Source organism: Ranitomeya variabilis, chromosome 7 (assembly GCF_051348905.1).
Source record: "Ranitomeya variabilis isolate aRanVar5 chromosome 7, aRanVar5.hap1, whole genome shotgun sequence".
NCBI lineage: Eukaryota > Metazoa > Chordata > Amphibia > Anura > Dendrobatidae > Ranitomeya > Ranitomeya variabilis.
In genome coordinates, this window is record NC_135238.1 from 186,174,907 (window position 1) to 186,194,086 (window position 19,180).

The following is a 19,180-nucleotide window of genomic DNA, read 5'->3' on the forward strand; positions in this document are numbered from 1 at the left end:
AGTCTGCAGTGCAAAGCTACTCACGGCAGACGAGAAAACGGATACCAGGTTGCTGCCGGCCTGGATGTCCCCTGTTGTGAATTCTGCTTTTTGGCTCCCTCCGGTGGTTGTAGGTGGTAATGCAGTTGTTTCTGAGTGGCAGCCCTGGTCAGGTGTTTCTGCTGATTGCAGTTCTGACTGGGGTATTTAGGTTTGCAGGATTCATTAGTCCTTGCCAGTTGTCCATTGTTTTGGGAGGTTTTGTCCTTGCCTGGTTCCTCTGCCTTGCTGCCAAATCTACAAAGATAAGTGTCTGGTTTTCATGGCACACATGCCGTGTGCTTATGATTTAGTGCTATTCAGTGTTTTTTTGTCCAGCTTAGATTGTATCAGTGATTTCTCTGTCTTGCTGGATTCTCAGGAGTTGCAGATATACATTCCATGTCTTTAGTTGGATTGTGGAACTTTTTGTATTTTCTGCTGTGGATATTTTTAGTGTTTTAATACTGACCGCTTAGTATTCTGGTCTATCCTTCCCTGTTTAGCTAGAGTGGCCTCTTTTGCTGGAATCTGTTTTCTCTCTGTGTGTGTCCTTCCTCTCCTATTCACAGTCAATATTTGTGGGGGGCTGCCTATCCTTTGGGGTTCTGCTCTGAGGCATGTGAGTATTCCTATTTCTATCTATAGGGGTATTTAGTCCTCCGGCTGTGTCGAGGTGTCTAGGGTTGTTAGGCACACCCCACGGCTACTTCTAGTTGCGGTGTTAAGTTCAGGGTTTGCGGTCAGTACAGATTCCACTTCTCCTGAGAAAGTCTCATGCGGCTCCAAAGTCACCGGATCATAACACTAACCTGAGGGGAATGAGACGTCCACGGAACTGTGATGGACGTCCTCTTCCCCTCCAACCGACAGGCTCTGGTGGGCGAGTGGGTGGGGGACGGAGCCAGGACCGGACTTCTAAGCACGCTGGTGTGCTAGGCTCTTGGTCCTGGAGAGGGATCTATGAGGATACGAGGTGGCAGTACACGCCGTACTCATAGTCCGTATTATGGGACTACAGGTGTGACTGTTCACCCTGTATCCCTCCGGAAAAACCTGAAAAGAAACGACACACATTGAGGTAGATAAGGGTCTAATGAAACACCCGTGTCCACCTCCTACTGACACTAAGCTAAACTGAAGAGTATAATGCCAGTCGGTGGGGTGTACACTGCAGAGGAGGAGCTAACTTTTTTATTTGCATAGTGTCAGCCTCCTAGTGGCAGCAGCATACACCCATGGTTCCTGTGTCCCCCAATGAGAGGCTGTCAGGACTCTGAACATTTTTTACCTTTTGTGCATTACTGCCCTTTTCCAACATGGCGTCTTTGGTCTCATGTGCACTTGTCTTCCTGCTATAAAACTCCACCCCAGCCTTCAGTCTGTGCTAGATTATTCTGCTTTGCATCCAGCTCCTTATTACTCCCTGGCCTTGCACTTGCACCTGCTCCTGTGAACCTGTTTTGGAGATCCTGCCACTCTGCTCTGAGTTCCTGCTGCATACATCAGTGTTCAGTAATCCTCCTTCATCTGCTGCTCGTGTTACTTCCATCTGCATTTGCTGGACATGTAAGCTGTTTCTGCTCTGCAAAACCTGAGACTATTAACCAGGCCTCCCTGGTTGAGCTAAGATATGATTTGAACTGCCTAATAGCATATCTATCTGTGTCTGGACTAAGTCAAGGATCTATTCGTGTCAAGTTTCCTCAAGTATAACTGTGCTTCATAGACTTTCTGTTTGTTTGCATCTAACTCTGAAGTTTCCTATTGACTGCTAAGCTGCGTTTATTATTTGGACCAAGTGTTGTGGACTTGAGTTTCTCTCTGCACCTGCTTGAATCACCGTGTGATAATATAAACTTTACCACTTATAAAACTGTGTCCTGTTGTCTTGTTCCACGCAAAGAGTCTCCTGAATTATCCCCTATAATTATTACAGAGGCGATAAAGAAATTTTTTTTCTCATCACCCTGTGCCCATTACTAAAGGGTTGTCTAGTTCCTATTTTCCAAGTGTATAGGAAGAAGAAAAGATTAAAAAGAATTCATTTACCTGCATTTTCATTCCATCCAATCCGAGCCTGCAAGAAGATCATTGTTTAAAGAAAAATGGAGAAAGGAACTAAGTTTCAGTTACATGTGGCAGCATAAAATAAAATATTTTTTTTTCGAGGTGAATTCTTATGCTACATTGTACAGTAACATCTAGCTCTAATAAAAAAAGAAAACAGGTGCAATAGTTTTAGGTCCCCATGTGCAGTACCTGAGACGCCTTTCCCTTCACAGCTCAGCTGTGTGTGTCGCACTTGCAGATATCTTCTTCCTCTCAATGCACATGTTATTAAAGAGAATCTGTCAGTAGGATCCACCCTCCTAAGCCGTCTATATGGGCATGTAGGTCATAGGAAGCTGAATAACATGATACATTGATATCTGTGATCTGATGTCTTATTCCAGAGAAATCCACGTTTTTCTTATATGTAAAGGAGCTGTTCTAGGCTATGGGCCGGACACTGATCTGCATAAGAATCTGCCTCCAGAGATTAATTTTGAATGGCAGGGAGCGTTACCAGTGTAACTAACACAGAACAGTAGAACTGAACTTTGTCTTATTACACATTTGCTGCAGCTCTCACAGCTCTGCTGTATTGCAATACTGTCTGCCTGTGAGATGGAAGCTGAAGCTGAGAGGAACCTGCAGATGTGTCAGGTATAATCACACACAGCTCTGCAGTGAGATCAGGAGAGCAGAGAACGGACATTACACGTCACACTGGTAACCATTACACGTCACACTGGTAATACCCCCATCTATTTAAAACAAGCCCTGGAGGCAGATTCTCAGGGAGATCTATGTCCGGCCCATAGATCTTAACAGCTCATTTACACCTAAGAAAATTGTGGATTTCTCAGGAATAAGACATCAGATCGCAGATATCAAGGTATCATTATATTCAGCTTCCTATGACCTACATGCCCATATAATGCAGAGGCTGCTGTAATCATAGGATCTTATTAAGAACACGAGCACTAAGACCTGTATCTCGGCTGTTGTGAATTCTGCTTTTGGGCTCCCTCCGGTGGTTGTAGGTGGTAATGCAGTTGCTTCTGAGTGGCAGCCCTGGTCAGGTGTTTCTGCTGATTGCAGTTCTGACTGGGGTATTTAGGTTAGCAGGATTCATTAGTCCTTGCCAGTTGTCCATTGTTTTTGGAGGTTTTTCCTTGCCTGGTTCCTCTGCCTTGCTGCCAAATCTACAAAGATAAGTGTCTGGTGTTCGTGGCACACATGCCGTGTGTTTATGATTTAGTGCTATTCAGTGCCTTTTTTGTCCAGCTTAGATTGTGTCAGTGATTTCTCAGTCTTGCTGGATTCTCAGGAGTTGCAGATATACATTCCATGTCTTTAGTTAGATTGTGGAACTTTTTGTATTTTCTGCTGTGGATATTTTTAGTGTTTTAATACTGACCGCTTAGTATTCTGTTCTATCCTTCCCTGTTTAGCTAGAGTGGCCTCTTTTGCTGGAATCTGTTTTCTCTCTGTGTGTGTCCTTCCTCTCCTATTCACAGTCAATATTTGTGGGGGGCTGCCTATCCTTTGGGGTTCTGCTCTGAGGCAAGTGAGTATTCCTATTTCTATCTATAGGGGTATTTAGTCCTCCGGCTGTGTCGAGGTGTCTAGGGTTTGTTAGGCACACCCCACGGCTACTTCTAGTTGCGGTGTTAAGTTCAGGGTTTGTCAGCACAGATTCCACTTCTCCTGAGAAAGTCTCATGCGGCTCCAAAGTCACCGGATCATAACACTCGACCCAGGGTGGGGAATCACTACTTACCAGAGGTAATCAGGGATGCGATCTACATGTTCCTGAAATGAAGGAGATTCTGGTCCATCGACATGCCACCGGACCAGCATATTAATCACTTTAGAGATCTGTGAAACAAGAAGATTTGTTTTTAAGACCAGACATTTTTAATAAAAAAAAAAAGCCGGATTACTCACCGGTAATGCTCTTTTAGTGAGTCCACGACAGCACCCCACTGGAGAGAGGGATCCGCCCCGCAGGAACAGGAAACCTATTGAGAAATAAAAGGGGGCGGTCCGCCTCTCCTCCTCAGTTTTGATTTCAGAGTACCCGGAGGACCGCCAGTGTTAGGCAAATATCATTTATTTCATTCTTTAAACTTATTTGCTTATGATTAAAAGGATTTTACTCAAATAATATGCATTATATTAATATAGGGAGGGATGTAAGAGGGTGCTGTCGTGGACTCACTAAAAGAGCATTACCGGTGAGTAATCCGGCTTTTTACTCTTCGCCACGACAGCACCCCACTGGAGATCTTTCAGAGACCATCACCTAGGGAGGGGACCACCGTGCTGAGGACAGTCCTGCCAAAGTCTAGGTCAGAAGTTGACGATAGGTCTAGCCTATAGTGGTTATAAAATGTAGAAGGATTTGACCACGTTGCCGCCTTACATATAGTTTCAATCGGGACGTCTCCCCTCTCTGCCCAGGAGGATGCCATCGCTCTGGTAGAGTGTGCCGTTATGCCTTCCGGAGGGTTTTCTTTCCTCGCGGAGTAAGCCAGTCTGATAGCCTCTCTGATCCACCGGGATAAGGTGCTTTTTGTTACTCCATGACCCTTCTTGACACCCTGGAAGGAAATAAACAGAGCCCTACTCTGTCGCCAGCTACTGGTCTTTTCAATGTATTTTAACACTACTCTTTTGACGTCTAGAGTGTGATATTTTTGTTCTTCAGGAGTGGAGGGATTACTGAAGAAAGTGGGCAAGATTATTTCTTGTGACCTGTGGAATTTTTTCGCTACTTTGGGTAGGTAGGAAGGGTCGGGTTTAAGAATTAACTTATCCTGAAAGGTTAACAAAAAAGGTGGATCTATAGAGAGTGCTTGGATGTCACTGATTCTCCTAGCTGAAGTCAGTGCTACCAAGAGGGCCGTTTTTAGTGATAGACATTTAATTGGTATTGAGTCTATCGGCTCGAATGGAGAGTCTGTTAGGGCTTGTAAGACTAAATTTAAATCCCAGGGTGGAATTCTAGGTATGATAACTGGATTCATTCTTTCGCAGGCCGTAATAAATCTGGATACCCATCTATCCCCCGCAATGTTATGGCCATAGAGGGCTCCTAGTGCTGAAACATGAACCTTTAAGGTGTTTACAGTTAGACCTAGTTCTCTCCCTTTTTGAAGAAACTCCAGGATAGAATGTATCGGAATTTCTGATGAGTTGGTAGATGTATGGAATTGAAAAAACTTTCTCCATACTCTTGTATAGATTTTTGTGGTGGAGGGTTTTCTACTATGGAGAAGCGTATCAATTAAACCCCCCGAGAATCCTCTCGATCTTAGCATCTGCCTCTCAAGTTCCAGGCCGTCAGGTGGAGATTGTCCACCTGAGGGTGGAAAAACGGACCCTGGAAGAGAAGGTTGGGCGTTGAGGGGAGGACCCAAGGATCTGAGACCGACATGGTCTGTAGCCATGAAAACCATGGTCTCTTGGGCCAGAATGGAGCTATGAGTACAACTCTCGCCCCTTCTTCCCTGATTTTGCGTATAACTTGAGGTAGCAATATGATCGGAGGAAACGCGTACGCCAGACTGAACTGCCAAGGGGCTTGGAGAGCGTCCAGAATGTCCGGATGATCCGCTGGAGATAGAGAAGCAAATCTCCGGACTTTTCTGTTTTTCCTTGTGGCGAAAAGATCTATCTGAGGACGGCCCCAAAGAGATATTATGTCCAGAAATATTTGCTGGTTTAGACACCACTCTCCTTGCCTCAGGGTGTGTCGGCTTAAGAAGTCCGCCTGCTGATTGCTTGCTCCCCTTATGTGCAGTGCAGTAAGGGATGTTAGGTGACTTTCTGCTAGATTTAAGATTTCCGTAGCAGAAGACATCAGAGTCTCTGATCGTGTACCTCCTTGCCGATTTAGATACGCCACTGTGGTGGTGTTGTCGGACAGGACTCTGACGTCTTTCCCCCGAATCTGTGGGAGGAAATGGTATAAGGCGTATTTTACAGCATTCAGTTCTTTGAAGTTAGAGGAGCTGCAATTTTCTTCCATGCTCCATGATCCCTGGCAATAATCGTTCCCCATATGAGCGCCCCATCCATGAGGACTGGCGTCAGTGGTTATGGTGTGAGATGGCGTTATTACCCATGGAACCCCACTCAACAAATGGTTTGAGTCTAGCCACCACTCTAAGGAAGTTAAAACCTCCTGAGATAAGGTTATTTTTGTATTTAGGTGACCAAATAACCGTCTATCCTCTTGTAATATTTGATGTTGTAGTACTCGGGTATGGTGTTGAGCCCATCTCACTGCTGGTATACAAGAGATAAGAGACCCTAATAATGACATGGCTTGTCTTAGGGATATACGAGGATTATTTATTGCGGCTAGGACTTTGTGTCTGATCAGTAGGATTTTTACCTGCGGCAGGAGACACTTTTGAGATATGGAGTCTAACTGGAACCCCAAGAACGCCTGACGGGAAAGCGGAGTGAGTCTGGATTTGTCGGTATTGATTATCCAGCCCAGGTCCTGTAGGGAGGAAATTGCGTGAGCCAAACGATCAGCACATTGAGTAACTGAATTTCCTATTACCAAAAAGTCATCCAGATAGGGCACTATCAAAGTTTCCTTCTGGCGTAGGTATGCCATCACCTCTAGCATTATCTTGGTGAAGATCCTCGGCGCTGTTGAGAGGCCGAAGGGTAAGGCCGCATACTGGAAGTGACGAACCTCGTTGTTGATTTTCACCGCCACTCTGAGGAATTTTTGGTATCTGTTATGAATGGGGAGATGATAGTAAGCATCCTTTAGATCAATGCCCCCCATCATACAGTTTGGGAAGAGGAGTTTTATGGTGGACCTAATGGACTCCATTTTAAATGTATAATTTTCAATGAATGAATTGAGTTTTTTAAGATTTATGATGGTTCTGAAAGAACCGTCGGGCTTAGAGATTAGGAATAGGGGAGAGTAGAATCCCCTACCCTCCTGTCCCATCGGTACTTGGACTAGGACCCGTTTTGATATTAGGGTTTGAATTTCAAGCTCTAGAGCCTGTTGCTGTATAGGCGAGCTGAGAGTTGTTATAATATAAGACTCGTGGGGCACACGAGAGAATTTTAATTTAATTCCATCTCGGACGATATTTAAGACCCACGAGCTAGATGTTATCTTCTCCCACTGGGTGGTGAAAAATTTAAGTCTGCCCCCAACTGGTATGTCCTCAGTATTTGTTGTCTTTTGGGGGGTTGGGTCTTCTAAACATGGTACCTCTCTGCTTGTCGTCCTTAGGGGTCCATGTTGTAGACCTATCTGTTTGCCTCCTTTTGCCAAACGGCCTCCTCTTAAAGGCTCTCCTGTAAAAGGGAATAGAGGATTCAGGAAAGGCTTTCTTCCTGTCCTTTGCCTTTTTGAGTATGTCATCTAAGGTTTTACCAAAGAGGTACTCACCCTCACATGGGATTGCGCATATTTTAGATTTAGATTGCGCGTCCCCTTTCCAGCTCTTCATCCATAGAGCTCTTCTTGCGTTATTTACAAGGCCCGCAGATCTTGCTGCCAAACGGAGTGAGTCGGCGGAGGCGTCTGCCAGAAAGGCCGCTGCTCCTCGTATTAAGGGGATGGCTGCTCTTAGTTTTTCTCTCGAGCTTTTCTTTTCAATTTGCTGGTCTAACTGATCAATCCAGATGATCATTGACCGGGCCGCGCAAGTACTGGCTACTGCAGGTTTGAATATTCCTGTAGCCGCTTCCCAGGAACGTTTAAGGGATGATTCAGCCTTACGATCCAAAGGATCGACCAATAGTCCCGCATCCTCCACAGGTAAAGTGGATTGTTTGGAGGTAGAGGCTACAGCCGCGTCGACCTTAGGGACTTTGGTCCAAGTAAGAAGCTCCTCGTCACTAAACGGATATTTGCGTTTTGAGGCTGAGGGTAAAAAGCCTCTCTGATCTTGCTTCTCCCACTCTCTTTTGATTAATGTTTTCACTGCTGGAATAACCGGAAAACATCTCCTCTTTCTGTCTGCCAAACCTGCGAACATTATTTCTTGCGCGGTTTGCGCACCCTTAGACTCCTCACACCCCATGGTATTTCGAATGGATTTTACCAAGTTGTCCACACTGTCTAAGGGGAAACATGAGCGTCCCTCAATCTCTGATGAGGATGATGACGCTGGACATGATGATAGGGAGGCATCTGACAGTATCGGTTGGTCACTGTCGGAGTCTGACACAAGTGTCGGTGTTTTAGATTTAGAACTACGCGGTTTTTCCTGGGTCATGTTTTTTAGTTCTTCTCTAATAATGGCCCGTAGGTCCGTAATGGACACTGCTGCCCCCTGTGTTGTTTCTTTAACACAGTCCTCACAAAGTTTTTTGGGGTATGAGTCAGGGAGGGGCTGATTACACAAGGCACATTCCCTGTGCTTCGTTTTTTGTCGTTTTTTGCTCTAAGCGTGTAAGTAGAGAGAGAAAGGGAAAAGAGAGAGATAGGGAGACAGCGTTAGCTTAATAGGCAGAGTTCACAACTCACCCAGTGAAGCAAATAATACCGGATCAGAAGGCCGAGATCCTGTTCTGGAACCGTCGCTTTTACGAGCGGTGTCCGAGGATCCTCTGGCGTGATCTTTGGCGGGGGGTACTGGAACTCCGGTTGTAGGGTCCATGGCACCTGGGGATGACATCTCTGCATCGCCGTTTCAGTGTTAGTGAGCGCTTTAAATAGAGCGCCAAAACGTTTTTTTTTTTTTTTTTTTTTTTTTTTCGCGCATGCGCAGACAGTGCCGCTCCCCTGCCCTGGATCCGGCCTAGGCGCCCCGGAAGTCCAAGATCCACTTCCGGGGTAGCCTGTATTTGCGGCGGTCGGCGCGTGTGCGGCCCGGGATTCAACGCCGGGCCGCGATGGAAGGTCATCTTACCCGCTCCTGCTGCCGTACCGCACGCTGGGAAGGACGCCGGTCGGCCTTTCCCGGACCCGGCCGTCTGCCCGCTCCATCAGACGAGGGGGGAGCCGTCTAACGGAACTCCCCCGACGCTGCTTCTGAGCCGCAGCCCCTGCCGTTCTCGCGGATACTGTGCAGGCGGCATGCAAGCCCAGGTATGCTTTCTCATTCGGAAGTCCTGTCGTTCCCGCAGGAACAGGAAACCTAAACTGAGGAGGAGAGGCGGACCGCCCCCTTTTATTTCTCAATAGGTTTCCTGTTCCTGCGGGGCGGATCCCTCTCTCCAGTGGGGTGCTGTCGTGGCGAAGAGTAAAATAACTCATGTTTCCATGACACTTACTGGACCAATGCTGATACACTTTGTAAACCGGTCATCTGCTATTACATGGTCGTATAATTCATGCACCGCACGTCGGCGAAGGGCGGGAATGTGGTACGACTCGTATATATTCAGCAGGACTGTGAATAAAAGGGCAAAAATTACTGATCAAAATAAAATACTATATCTAGAGTATAGCTAAAAAATGTCGTTATTGTGCAGCCACATATATCTGCAGAATTACATAGGTGCAAATGCCACATTATTATTATTAATATTATTATTTATTTATATAGCAGCATTGATTCCATGGTGCTGTACATGAGAGGGAGCTACATACAAATTACAGACATCCCTTACAGTGAGCAAACTAACAATTACAGACTGATACAGAGGGGCGAGGACACTGCCATCGCGGGCTTACATTCAACATTCTGACCATAATCAGTGCCTCTTACCGTAAGCAATGTCCAGCAGTGCGCTGTGCGGTGTGTACAGGTCACAAGCAGCAACACAGTTCCTCTGCGTGGGCCAATTTATACTGCTATATTCCTGCACGTACAGCTCCTGCATGAGAAGCAGATGTGGAGATACTAGTGATGAGTGAACGTGCTCGGGTAAGGTGTTATCTGAACATGCTCGAGTGCTAATAGAGTGTCTTCGGAGTGCTCGAAAAATAGGTTTGACTCCTTGCGGACGCATGTCTCACGGCTGTTCGACAGCTGTAACACATGCAGGGATTGCCTGTTTGCTAGATACAAGTTCTTGTTATGCCTTTACCTGTCTCAAGCTGCGGATCAAGTCGTCCTCACAGGCCCTCAGACGTGTAGCATAGCAGTAACTCATGGGCAAGTAAACCTGACGGCAGTGACACCAGATGGTGCTGGGGTGGGCCGGAAACCACTGGGGAAGAAGCCTACAAGACAATGGTGGACGTTAGAGAAAATCAGTAAAGGAGAATTCACATCACTGTCCCTGCAAGATAGTTAGTAAGAGACAGGCGGTGACTAAATGTGACGCAGAGCAGTGCTGCTTAATAGGAGTTGTCCACTACTCAGAATCCCTATGTTTCCCTCTTGTAAAATAGTACCACCTATACTCACCTCCGGTGCTGGAGCCGTTCAACCGGTGTCGGCACCCATGTCTAATTGTTACGTCACGTGAGCCCCGGGAGAGCGACACCGCCGGAGGGGAGTATAGGTGTTATTATTTTACAAGGGGGGAACATAGGGATTCAGAAGAGGGATGTCGGAATAGTGGACAACCCTTTTGAAGGGAGCCTGAAAATGACTGATCACACCCAGTACCGGTGTGCGGTGCACCCTTGGCGTTGCCGAACACTTAAGTGCAAGAAATCCAATTTGCTTGAAACTTGATGCAGGGGTCCAGGCCCATAGTCGTATGACTTTTAGTATATCCCACTAATAAAGGTATGGATAATTTTCTGGTGGTCACAGCCACCAATAATGTCATATCAGGTCTGAATAATTCTAAAAGAAACTCACCACATCTCCGGGAACAGCGTGTTCATTCCCTCCCAACTGTACACATTGAGCACAGCTAGCCAAAATTTCCCCCAAGAAGGAATCCCAATGGCACCACCTGCAACAAAAGTAAGATGCATTAGACCAAACATGGAAAAAATATATATAGATACTGACTATCTGCTGCAAATGGTCGGCAAGTGTGAGATGTGCTAAAGTTAAAAGCTCGTGTGAACCTACCCTTACTGTGAAGATTGTTGCGAGCACGGGTCATATCTGGATCATCCTGCGACACTCCGAGAAGCCGCAGAGAGGTATAACTGAGAGCCGTGCCAAATACAGTGCTCTTGTCTTCAATATGCCTACGATTAGGAGAGTTATTTACTACGGGAACATAGAACCAATATCCATCATTGTCATGTACCATTAAAAATACACAGGAACTCAATATTGAGACACTTAATCGCGACTGCCAGAGCGTGTATTCCTCTACTATGGAAAAAAAGGCGCCACCCCAACAATCTTCCAAGGGCTTGCCAAGGTGAATGATGTGACGCTTATGGAGGACCTGACCTCTACAATCAATAACAAACGTTTTTATAAATCTTGGTTTTACTGGCTGCAATTTAGATCCTGTGGTGAATATCTGGCTCTAACTGGGGATAACTGAATCCGCATTTTCTCTAGCCCCATCCTTACATACATCCACCTTTCACCTCTCCTTCCTGCCCTCCCACCTTCCCTCTCTTCTCTTTCTCTCTTCTGCTTCTCTCTCTTTTTCTTCTGAACTTACTCATATGTTGCTTTTAGATCACTTTGACCCAGATTATGTTTAGGGAATTAATATTCTGCCTTCAATCTATGTTTTATGATGAGGTCCTAGTCTGGGTGCCAGATCCTTGGAAATGATAACACTGTCTATGGTTACTACTTTCTCATCGTGATTTTTCTTCATTTTGGCACAGTTAGTGCCTTGTGATTGTATTTCTTTCCTTCTTTTCTAACTCAATAAATAAAGAAAAAAAACCCATAGAATCTATAATTACCAATTTGATTTTTGGCAAACAAAAAACAAAAAGAAGTAATTCACGACCAAATCCACGTCTAAAAAGAACTCATTAAAGGGGCTGTCCACCATTCGGACATGCCCTTCTCAGCTGCTATATTTCCCAGTATAAAATAAAAAAGCATCTACTAACCAGTGCCATTCCAGCAGCATCAGGTCTCCTAGGGCTCACTTAATGTTATGCCGCGTGAGCACTGCAGCCAATCAGCGGCTGCTTCATGTGCTGGTGAACGTGTAGAAGTCCGTTCCTTACAGGGCAGGTGCTGGCTTTGTTATATACAGTATATGTCGTTGACAGCGGCATTGAAAAAGTTTGGTTGCCAATACACGCCTATACCATCACCAATCGCGATGTGATTGGGGGTTGCCACAGCTACAGAATTGACATTTTTTGGGTCACCATGCCTTCCCCCCCAAAATGCAATGAAAAGAAATCATACATACCTCAATAAATACTATGGCTCGCTAATCAATACATAAAAAAAAGTCCTCACAGAAGAAAAATAAAGCTATTTGCATCAGAAAATAGCAATCGAAAACAATATATATATAAATTTAAATCTGCTAAAACAAACAAACAAAACAAGAACTATACTAGCTAGGTATGACTGTCATTGTACTGACCTAAGGAATCAATGTCAAGTCATTTTTTCCCACACACCTAATGCAGTAAACAGTAAAACCCAAACATTTGTGTTTTTTGCTTTTTTTTCTCACCATTTCATTCCACTTGAAATTTTATTTTACCCGTTTTTTCAGCCATTATACAGTTAACTCAATTATGCCAATCAAAACTATAACTCGTCCATCCAACAGAAAAAAAAAGTTATGGCTCTTGGAAGAAGGGGAGAAAAAAAAATAAAGGAAAATGCAAAAACAAACAAACAAATAAACAAACAAAATACCTGTTTAAAAATTAAATGGTAATGCAAAGTTTAAAAAAATAAATAAATACTCTGGAAACTTGTCAATTAACCTTTGGCTAGTGCTCTCACAGTCGGTCTAGATAAACCTAGAAGTAAACCTTAAGGGCAGTCTCACACGTCCAGATAATTCCGGTACCGGAAAAAAATCGGTACCGGAGTTATCCGTGTCCGTGTGCCCGTGAGCTCACGTAGGCCATACGTGCAGCACACGTGTGCCACCCGTGTGGCGAGTGGGTACCACACGGAGCGTGCAGACAGCGCTAAAGTTTAGCGCTGTCCCCTGCATCGTGCTGAAGCCGCCATTCATATGTTCTCTGCAGCAGCCTTTGCTGCAGAGAAGATATGAATAATAGTGTTTAAAAGACAGATCTATGTGTCCGCCGCCCCCCCACCCCCTGTGCGCCCCCCCCCCCGCTGTTCTGAAAATACTCACCCGCTCCCACGTTGGCTGTCACTCCTTCCTCTCTGCCCCGTGCCTTCTACTGTATGCGGTCACGTGGGGCCGCGATTACAGTCATGAATAGGCGGCTCCACCTCCCATAGGGGTGGAGCCGACTATTCATGATTGTAAATGAGCCGCCCCACGTGACCGCATACAGTGGAAGCCGCGGGGCAGAGAGGAAGGAGCGACAGCCAACGTGGGACGCGGGTGAGTATTTTCTGACCAGCAGGGGGGCGCACAGGGGGTGGGGGGGCGGCGGACACATAGATCTGTCTTTTAAACACTATTATTCATATCTTCTCTGCAGCAAAGGCTGCTGCAGAGAACATATGAATGGCGGCTTCAGCACCATGTGGGGGGGACAGCGCTTACTGTAGCGCTGTCTCCTGCACGCACACGGACTGCAGACGGAGAATGTCCGTGTGAGGTCCGTGTTTTACACGGACCCATTGACTTTAATGGGTCCGTGTAATACGTGCGCTCCCACGAATACTGACATGTCTCCGTGTTTGGCACACAGAGACACGGTCCGCAAAAAATCAATGACATCTGCACAGATGCATTGATTTTAATGGGTCTACGTGTGTCAGTGTCTCCGGTACGTGAGGAAACTGTCACCACACGTACTGAAGACACTGACGTGTGAAACCGGCCTAAAGGTATCCTGCACAATTAGGCTATGTTCACACGCTGTGGTTTTAGCTGCGTTTCCACAGCTGTGGGTCCGCAGCAGTTTCCCCTGAGTTTACAGTACAATGTAAACCTATGGGAAACGCAATCCGCAGTGCACATGCTGCGGAAAAAAACGTGCGGAAACGCAGCGGTTTACATTTCCGCAGCATGTCAATTCTTTGTGCGGATTCCACAGCGGTTTACACCTGCTCCACAATAGGAATCCGCACAAAATCCGAAATAAATCCACAGTAATTCTGCAGGAAATCCGCAGGTAAAACCCAGTGCCTTTTACCTGCGGTTTGGAAAAATCCGCAGACCCCAAAAAGACGTGTGCACATACCCTTATACATACAAAGGGCAAAGTCAGATGGCCGTATAGATCGGACAGAGATTGCACCTCAGTGCTCGGACAGAATGCAGTTCTCCTGACCTGAGAGTGACAGCTGCATAGAAATACATGAACCTGTCACGCTCGGGCTGGGAGAGTCACCGGCCAGTCCATGCATTGCAGTCTGATCTCAGTGCGATTTATACGGCTGTCTGACTGTGCGCATATACAGCGCACATAGATTCTGCACCCTGCTTTATGTATGCGGCATGGGTGATCACAAAATATGAAGTCAGTCAGATACTCACAGGCCCCATCCGCCATCAGGTAGCTGCACAGATCGCAGGTAGCGCACCATCTCCTTCTTGGTAGCGTCAGGGAGGGGTGTCTGTGTCACGTGACATACAATAAGGAGACCTAAAAAGTGTCACAGGTTTAGGCCACATTCACAAGTTTTTTTCACATACATGAAAAACTGACCAAGTTTCATCAGTGATTTTTGGTCAGAGTTTCATCCAAGTGTCATCAGTTTTTCTATATTCTTTTCCAACATAACACTCCGTAAAAACAGACCACACTCGGATGTCATCTAACTGCTGGCCATTTTTTTTACGGACCCTTAGGCTGCCGTCACACTAGCAGTATTCGGTCAGTATTTTACATCAGTATTTGTAAGCCAAAACCAGGAGTGGAACAAATAGATGAAAAGTATAATAGAAACATATGCACCACTTCTGTATTTATCACCCACTCCTGGTTTTGGCTTACAAATACTGATGTAAAATACTGACCAAATCCTGCTAGTGTGACGGCAGCCTTAGTCTTGCCGTGCTGTTTATGATCAGACACTCAGATCACAGTTGTTGCACTCGGTCTCCGGAAAATCACGGACATATGACTGACCGCATTCACTATTGTAGGTGCGAGCGCTATCCGTGGAAAACACTGATAGCACTCTTATGAGAAGTCTGAAGGAGGACTTACCGTGAGTATATTCTATGGCAGACAGATCTAGTCATAGTGGTCCAATGTTGCTGAAAAGCCTCACCTGGCATCAAGAACAGTGGTCCGCCATAATCCCCCGCCCAATGCCCATCCTCCGCTTGTAAGGCAGAATAAAAAGTTAGTCCATTTTCTGCTCCATCGTGGGCCGTATGCGCCTTGGGTAAGTCTTTAAAAAACTCGTTCTGCAGGAAGCAAAATCCGCGTTATTGATGATCAGCGCCATTTACAGATCCTAGAACAGATCAGACATTCAGCTCATCTGCTATGAACGCCGGGCACAGGGCTGCGCTCAAAGCAGATCGGCAATGACAAAAATGTCCCCAGAGGTGGACAACCCCTGGTGTTTGCTCTCCTGCAGTTAAAGGGAGGGTTTCACTTTCTAATAATAAAATAATATTATAGTTATTTAAAGGGACTTTAATACTGGATCATTTTTTTGCTCTAAAATCCTTAGCGTATAATACGGGCTGAATTTAAGTAGTCTTATGTACCGGGTCCAGCCCCAGAGAGTGCGCCTCCAGGGCAGTTTGTGGGCGATCTTCTCCCTCCACATAGCGCCAGGTTTGCCTGCCCTCCGTACACGAGAGGCGCCAGCGTGTGAGGTCTGTTGCTGGATCGGTCTTGTACGGACCCCCCCTTCTGCGGAGACGCCTGGAACAAAACATTGCAAAATTACTTTTTAGGTTTCTTTCATTACAATGACTACAGTACGTGGACTAAAATATCGGACAACTGCATAAATAGCAACTCCCATTTATAAGCAGGAGTGATGACATGAGTAGAATACTACAAAATCACTCAGGGGCTGTAAGCACCAAAAACTGATTCTATTCAAGGCTATATGATGCAATAGTGTTAGATCAGGCAGCACATTTGTAAAGTTTGCTTTTCTACAGTCTGTGCTCCCCCATATGCCTATGCAGCAGAGATTCCAGGGACCGTCCCCATACAGCTGCCTAATACTCACGTTCCTTCACTCATTTCTCTGCGCTTCACCTGGTTACAGTCTAACGATAGATCCATCCTTTAAAACCAAAGTGGCTACTGCATTAAACGCAAAGCATTCTAGGACTTGTAGTTCTTGAAGCTCCCCAAGCCCTAGTAAGTGTTACAGTAAAGGACTACATTTCCCAGACAACACCACGCCTCCAGATTTACGTCACACTATCCTGACATGAGCAGAGGCAGCAGGAACCAATCACGGCGCAGATAGATGTATACACGTAGGCGGGGCCATCAGCTACCAGCCAATGGGTGATGAGAAATATGGAATAGCGTGTTCCTTCCAGCGCTGTCGCTGTAGTTGTGCAGCTGGTCTCGTAGTGAGAGGTCAGAGCTGTCGGGAGACGGAGAAGCTGCGGCTTTGTGTAGTGATAGCATTGACAATTACAGCACGACCTCATATTAGTGTGCGGATGGTATGCAGAGTGAAAGGAACGTGTTAGCCCCTTCTATAACACCCTGACACTCAGTAGGTGACATACACCCTGAAAGGGTCCTTCCTAAAAATAAAAGTTCTCCTCCTTCCATAGGTCCCACAAGTGGGACCCTCAAAAATGGGTGTTATGGGCTCACCTGGAGAGGTGGAGCCACTAAGTCGTTGTGCCAGGTGATGATTCAGTGGACTGGCCTCACCGGACAGCATGTGAATAGCGAGGACTAGCAGAGCTGGATGTGCAAGGCAGCAAGAGGAGCAGCACAGCTGGAAGTGCTAGATGCAGCAGAGTTAAGAATGCAGTCGGCACCTTGAACAGCAGACAAATAGGCTGTTGGATACCTTGATGCTGCAGAGTTGAGTGTGCAGACAGCACTGTGAATCAGCTGAAATGAGAAGGCGGACAAGTACCTCCATACAAGTGTGCAGACAGCTCCTTGGATTAGCAGAGATAAGTTGGTTGTCAGCTCCTGGTTGTAGCAGAGTTGTATGTGCACACAGCACCCAGGAACAGCAGAGCTGTGTTGGGATTAAGGCACCTTACTGCAGAAGAGCTGAACACAATCGGAAATGTGGATAGAATCCTATACAGTGAGTGGTAGCAGCGTGCACCTGCTACCTCAATACTCCGGCCGTGCACAGGTGCCTGACCTGAAAAGATCTTATCATAGGTGCGTGCCACGTTACTATAGGAACTCGACGTATACTGGCACAGATGGTGCAAGCTGTAGGGGAAGGAGGGAGAAAATCACTGGGCTGGAGTCAAACCACATGATTAAGGCTGGGGTTACACTTGCGAGAAACTCGCACGAGACTCGCGTTTCAATACCTGGCACTGCCGCCAGCACTCGGACTGGAGCGTTCAGCTGCATAGAAATACATGCAGCCGCACACTCCGGACCCGACTGCCGGCGGCAGTGCCAGGTATTGAGACGTGAGTCTCGTGCGAGTTTCTCGCAAGTGTAACCCCGGTCTTACAAAGGGGCTCGGAATCCCTAAGAAAAGGGCTCCGCAGCCCCCTCTTGTATGGAGCAGAGGTGCGAATTCTCATCCTCTGCTCCACTCATTGCCTATAGGACTGCCAGAAGAAGCGAGCGTTGTGCTCTGCTTTCTCCAACAATCCCAGAGACAGAGCTGAGACCAAGCTGGGCTCCTTCACTCCATTCAGGACCCCCAGAGACAAAGTCATCCTCTATCCAATTCCTCATTCCTTGTAAGGACGCAGACTAATTTGGCTTTCAATTATTTTTTTTTCATGCCCACCTTCTGATAGCAACAACTTTCAATTACATTTTTTTGGGAGAACAAAACAAGTGAAGCAAACAGCACTAGGATCCAACATTAGTCTGTTTTTTTCGCAGATCTAATGACTTAAGCCGGGGTCACACTTGTGAGTGCAATCTGAGAAACTCATGCGAGTCTCTCGCCTCAATTCATTCGAGACCGGAGCGTGCGGCTGCATAGAAATACACGCAGCCGCACACTCCGGTCTCGATTGTCGGTATTGAGGCTCGAGTTTCTTGCATTGCACTGGTAAGTGTGACCCCGGTCTAAGATGGATGATTTCACTTCCCAAATCGGATTCAAATTGGACATTTCTTCAGTTTTATTTACAAACTGCAAGAAAGTTCATGTAGAAAAGGCCAAAAAATATGAGAAACATATATAAAACACATCCAACAAAAATGAATGAATAAGAAGTAAAGCACAAAAATTAAGTTGAGCTCTATACATAGCTATGTCATATCATTTATATAGCTGTAGAAGAACTAAGGTTTGAGCCGGAGAATCAGAAAGCTCTGACTTAGTTTTCAACAGTCAGGCCCAAATGTTTTGAGACCGACACAAATTTTGGTTTTCAGATTTTGCTACTTCAGTGTTTTTAGACCTTTTAGTCAGATGTATCTATAGTTCCTGAAGAACAATTACAAGAACTTCATAAAAGTGTATAATATTTTATTGACAAATGGCAAAGACTCAATATACCGGTATACAGCGTTGTCCCTTACTTTTTCAAAACTCCTGCAACTCGTCCAGGAGTCTGGATATCAGCTTCTGGGCCAAATCCTGACAACACAATCTTGTCTAATCAGTGTTTGAAGTTTTTCACAATTTTTGTTTGTCCACTCGCTATTGTGACTTTAGTTACTTCTCACGGTAAGAATGTGAGGCAGAAAAGTCAGAGATTGCGGGGTCAATACCAAGAGAGCACGTACATAACCAAGGGAAAAGACAAAGTTGTAAAGGTACCGTCACATTAAGCGACGCTGCAGCGATATCGACAACGATGCCGATCGCTGCAGCGTCGCTGGGGAGCTGTCACACAGACAGCTCTCCAGCGACCAACGATGCCAAAGTCCCCAGGTAACCAGGGTAAACATCGGGTTACTAAGCGCAGGGCCGCGCTTAGTAACCCGATGTTTACCCTGGTTACCAGTGTAAATGTAAAAAAAACCCCAAACACTACATACTTACATTGCCGTGTCTGTCGCGTCCCTCGCCTTCAG

The 19,180-nt window shown here is 46.0% G+C and overlaps 2 protein-coding genes across 7 annotated transcripts in view; both read right to left on the reverse strand.

The window, feature by feature from the left end:
• LOC143784339 (lanosterol synthase-like) overlaps positions 1-16,357 on the reverse strand; it is a 33,892-nt gene extending 17,535 nt beyond the window's left edge. Inside the window, exons 1-12 of one of the 3 annotated variants that reach the window (XM_077272521.1) lie at positions 16,206-16,357; positions 15,730-15,889; positions 15,282-15,420; positions 14,542-14,650; positions 11,037-11,158; positions 10,818-10,914; positions 10,093-10,228; positions 9,771-9,879; positions 9,334-9,452; positions 4,015-4,122; positions 3,848-3,945; positions 2,071-2,098 (exon numbers count right to left, since the gene is read on the reverse strand). In XM_077272521.1, coding sequence (XP_077128636.1) covers positions 2,071-2,098; positions 3,848-3,945; positions 4,015-4,122; positions 9,334-9,452; positions 9,771-9,879; positions 10,093-10,228; positions 10,818-10,914; positions 11,037-11,158; positions 14,542-14,650; positions 15,282-15,420; positions 15,730-15,889; positions 16,206-16,261 — 1,281 coding nt within the window. In that variant the 5' untranslated portion in view covers positions 16,262-16,357. Of the gene's footprint in view, positions 1-2,070; positions 2,099-3,847; positions 3,946-4,014; positions 4,126-9,333; positions 9,453-9,770; positions 9,880-10,092; positions 10,229-10,817; positions 10,915-11,036; positions 11,159-14,541; positions 14,651-15,281; positions 15,421-15,729; positions 15,890-16,205 lie in introns of all 3 variants that reach the window. The other 2 variants (XM_077272520.1, XM_077272522.1) reach the window with 2 other exon arrangements.
• LOC143784335 (uncharacterized) lies at positions 4,123-9,148 on the reverse strand. Of its 4 annotated transcripts, XM_077272514.1 has the most exons (4): positions 7,502-9,148; positions 6,704-7,407; positions 6,470-6,580; positions 4,123-6,022 (listed from the first exon to the last, which is right to left on the reverse strand). In XM_077272514.1, exons 1-4 carry the CDS (start codon positions 8,331-8,333, stop codon positions 5,384-5,386), a joined length of 2,286 nt encoding a protein of 761 aa, XP_077128629.1. In that variant the 5' UTR covers positions 8,334-9,148; the 3' UTR covers positions 4,123-5,383. The 4 variants fall into 4 exon arrangements, with proteins under 4 accessions (XP_077128629.1, XP_077128627.1, XP_077128628.1 ...); XM_077272512.1 differs by having other exon boundaries at positions 4,123-6,580; XM_077272513.1 differs by having other exon boundaries at positions 6,470-7,407.
• Positions 16,358-19,180: the final 2,823 nt, after the last annotated feature.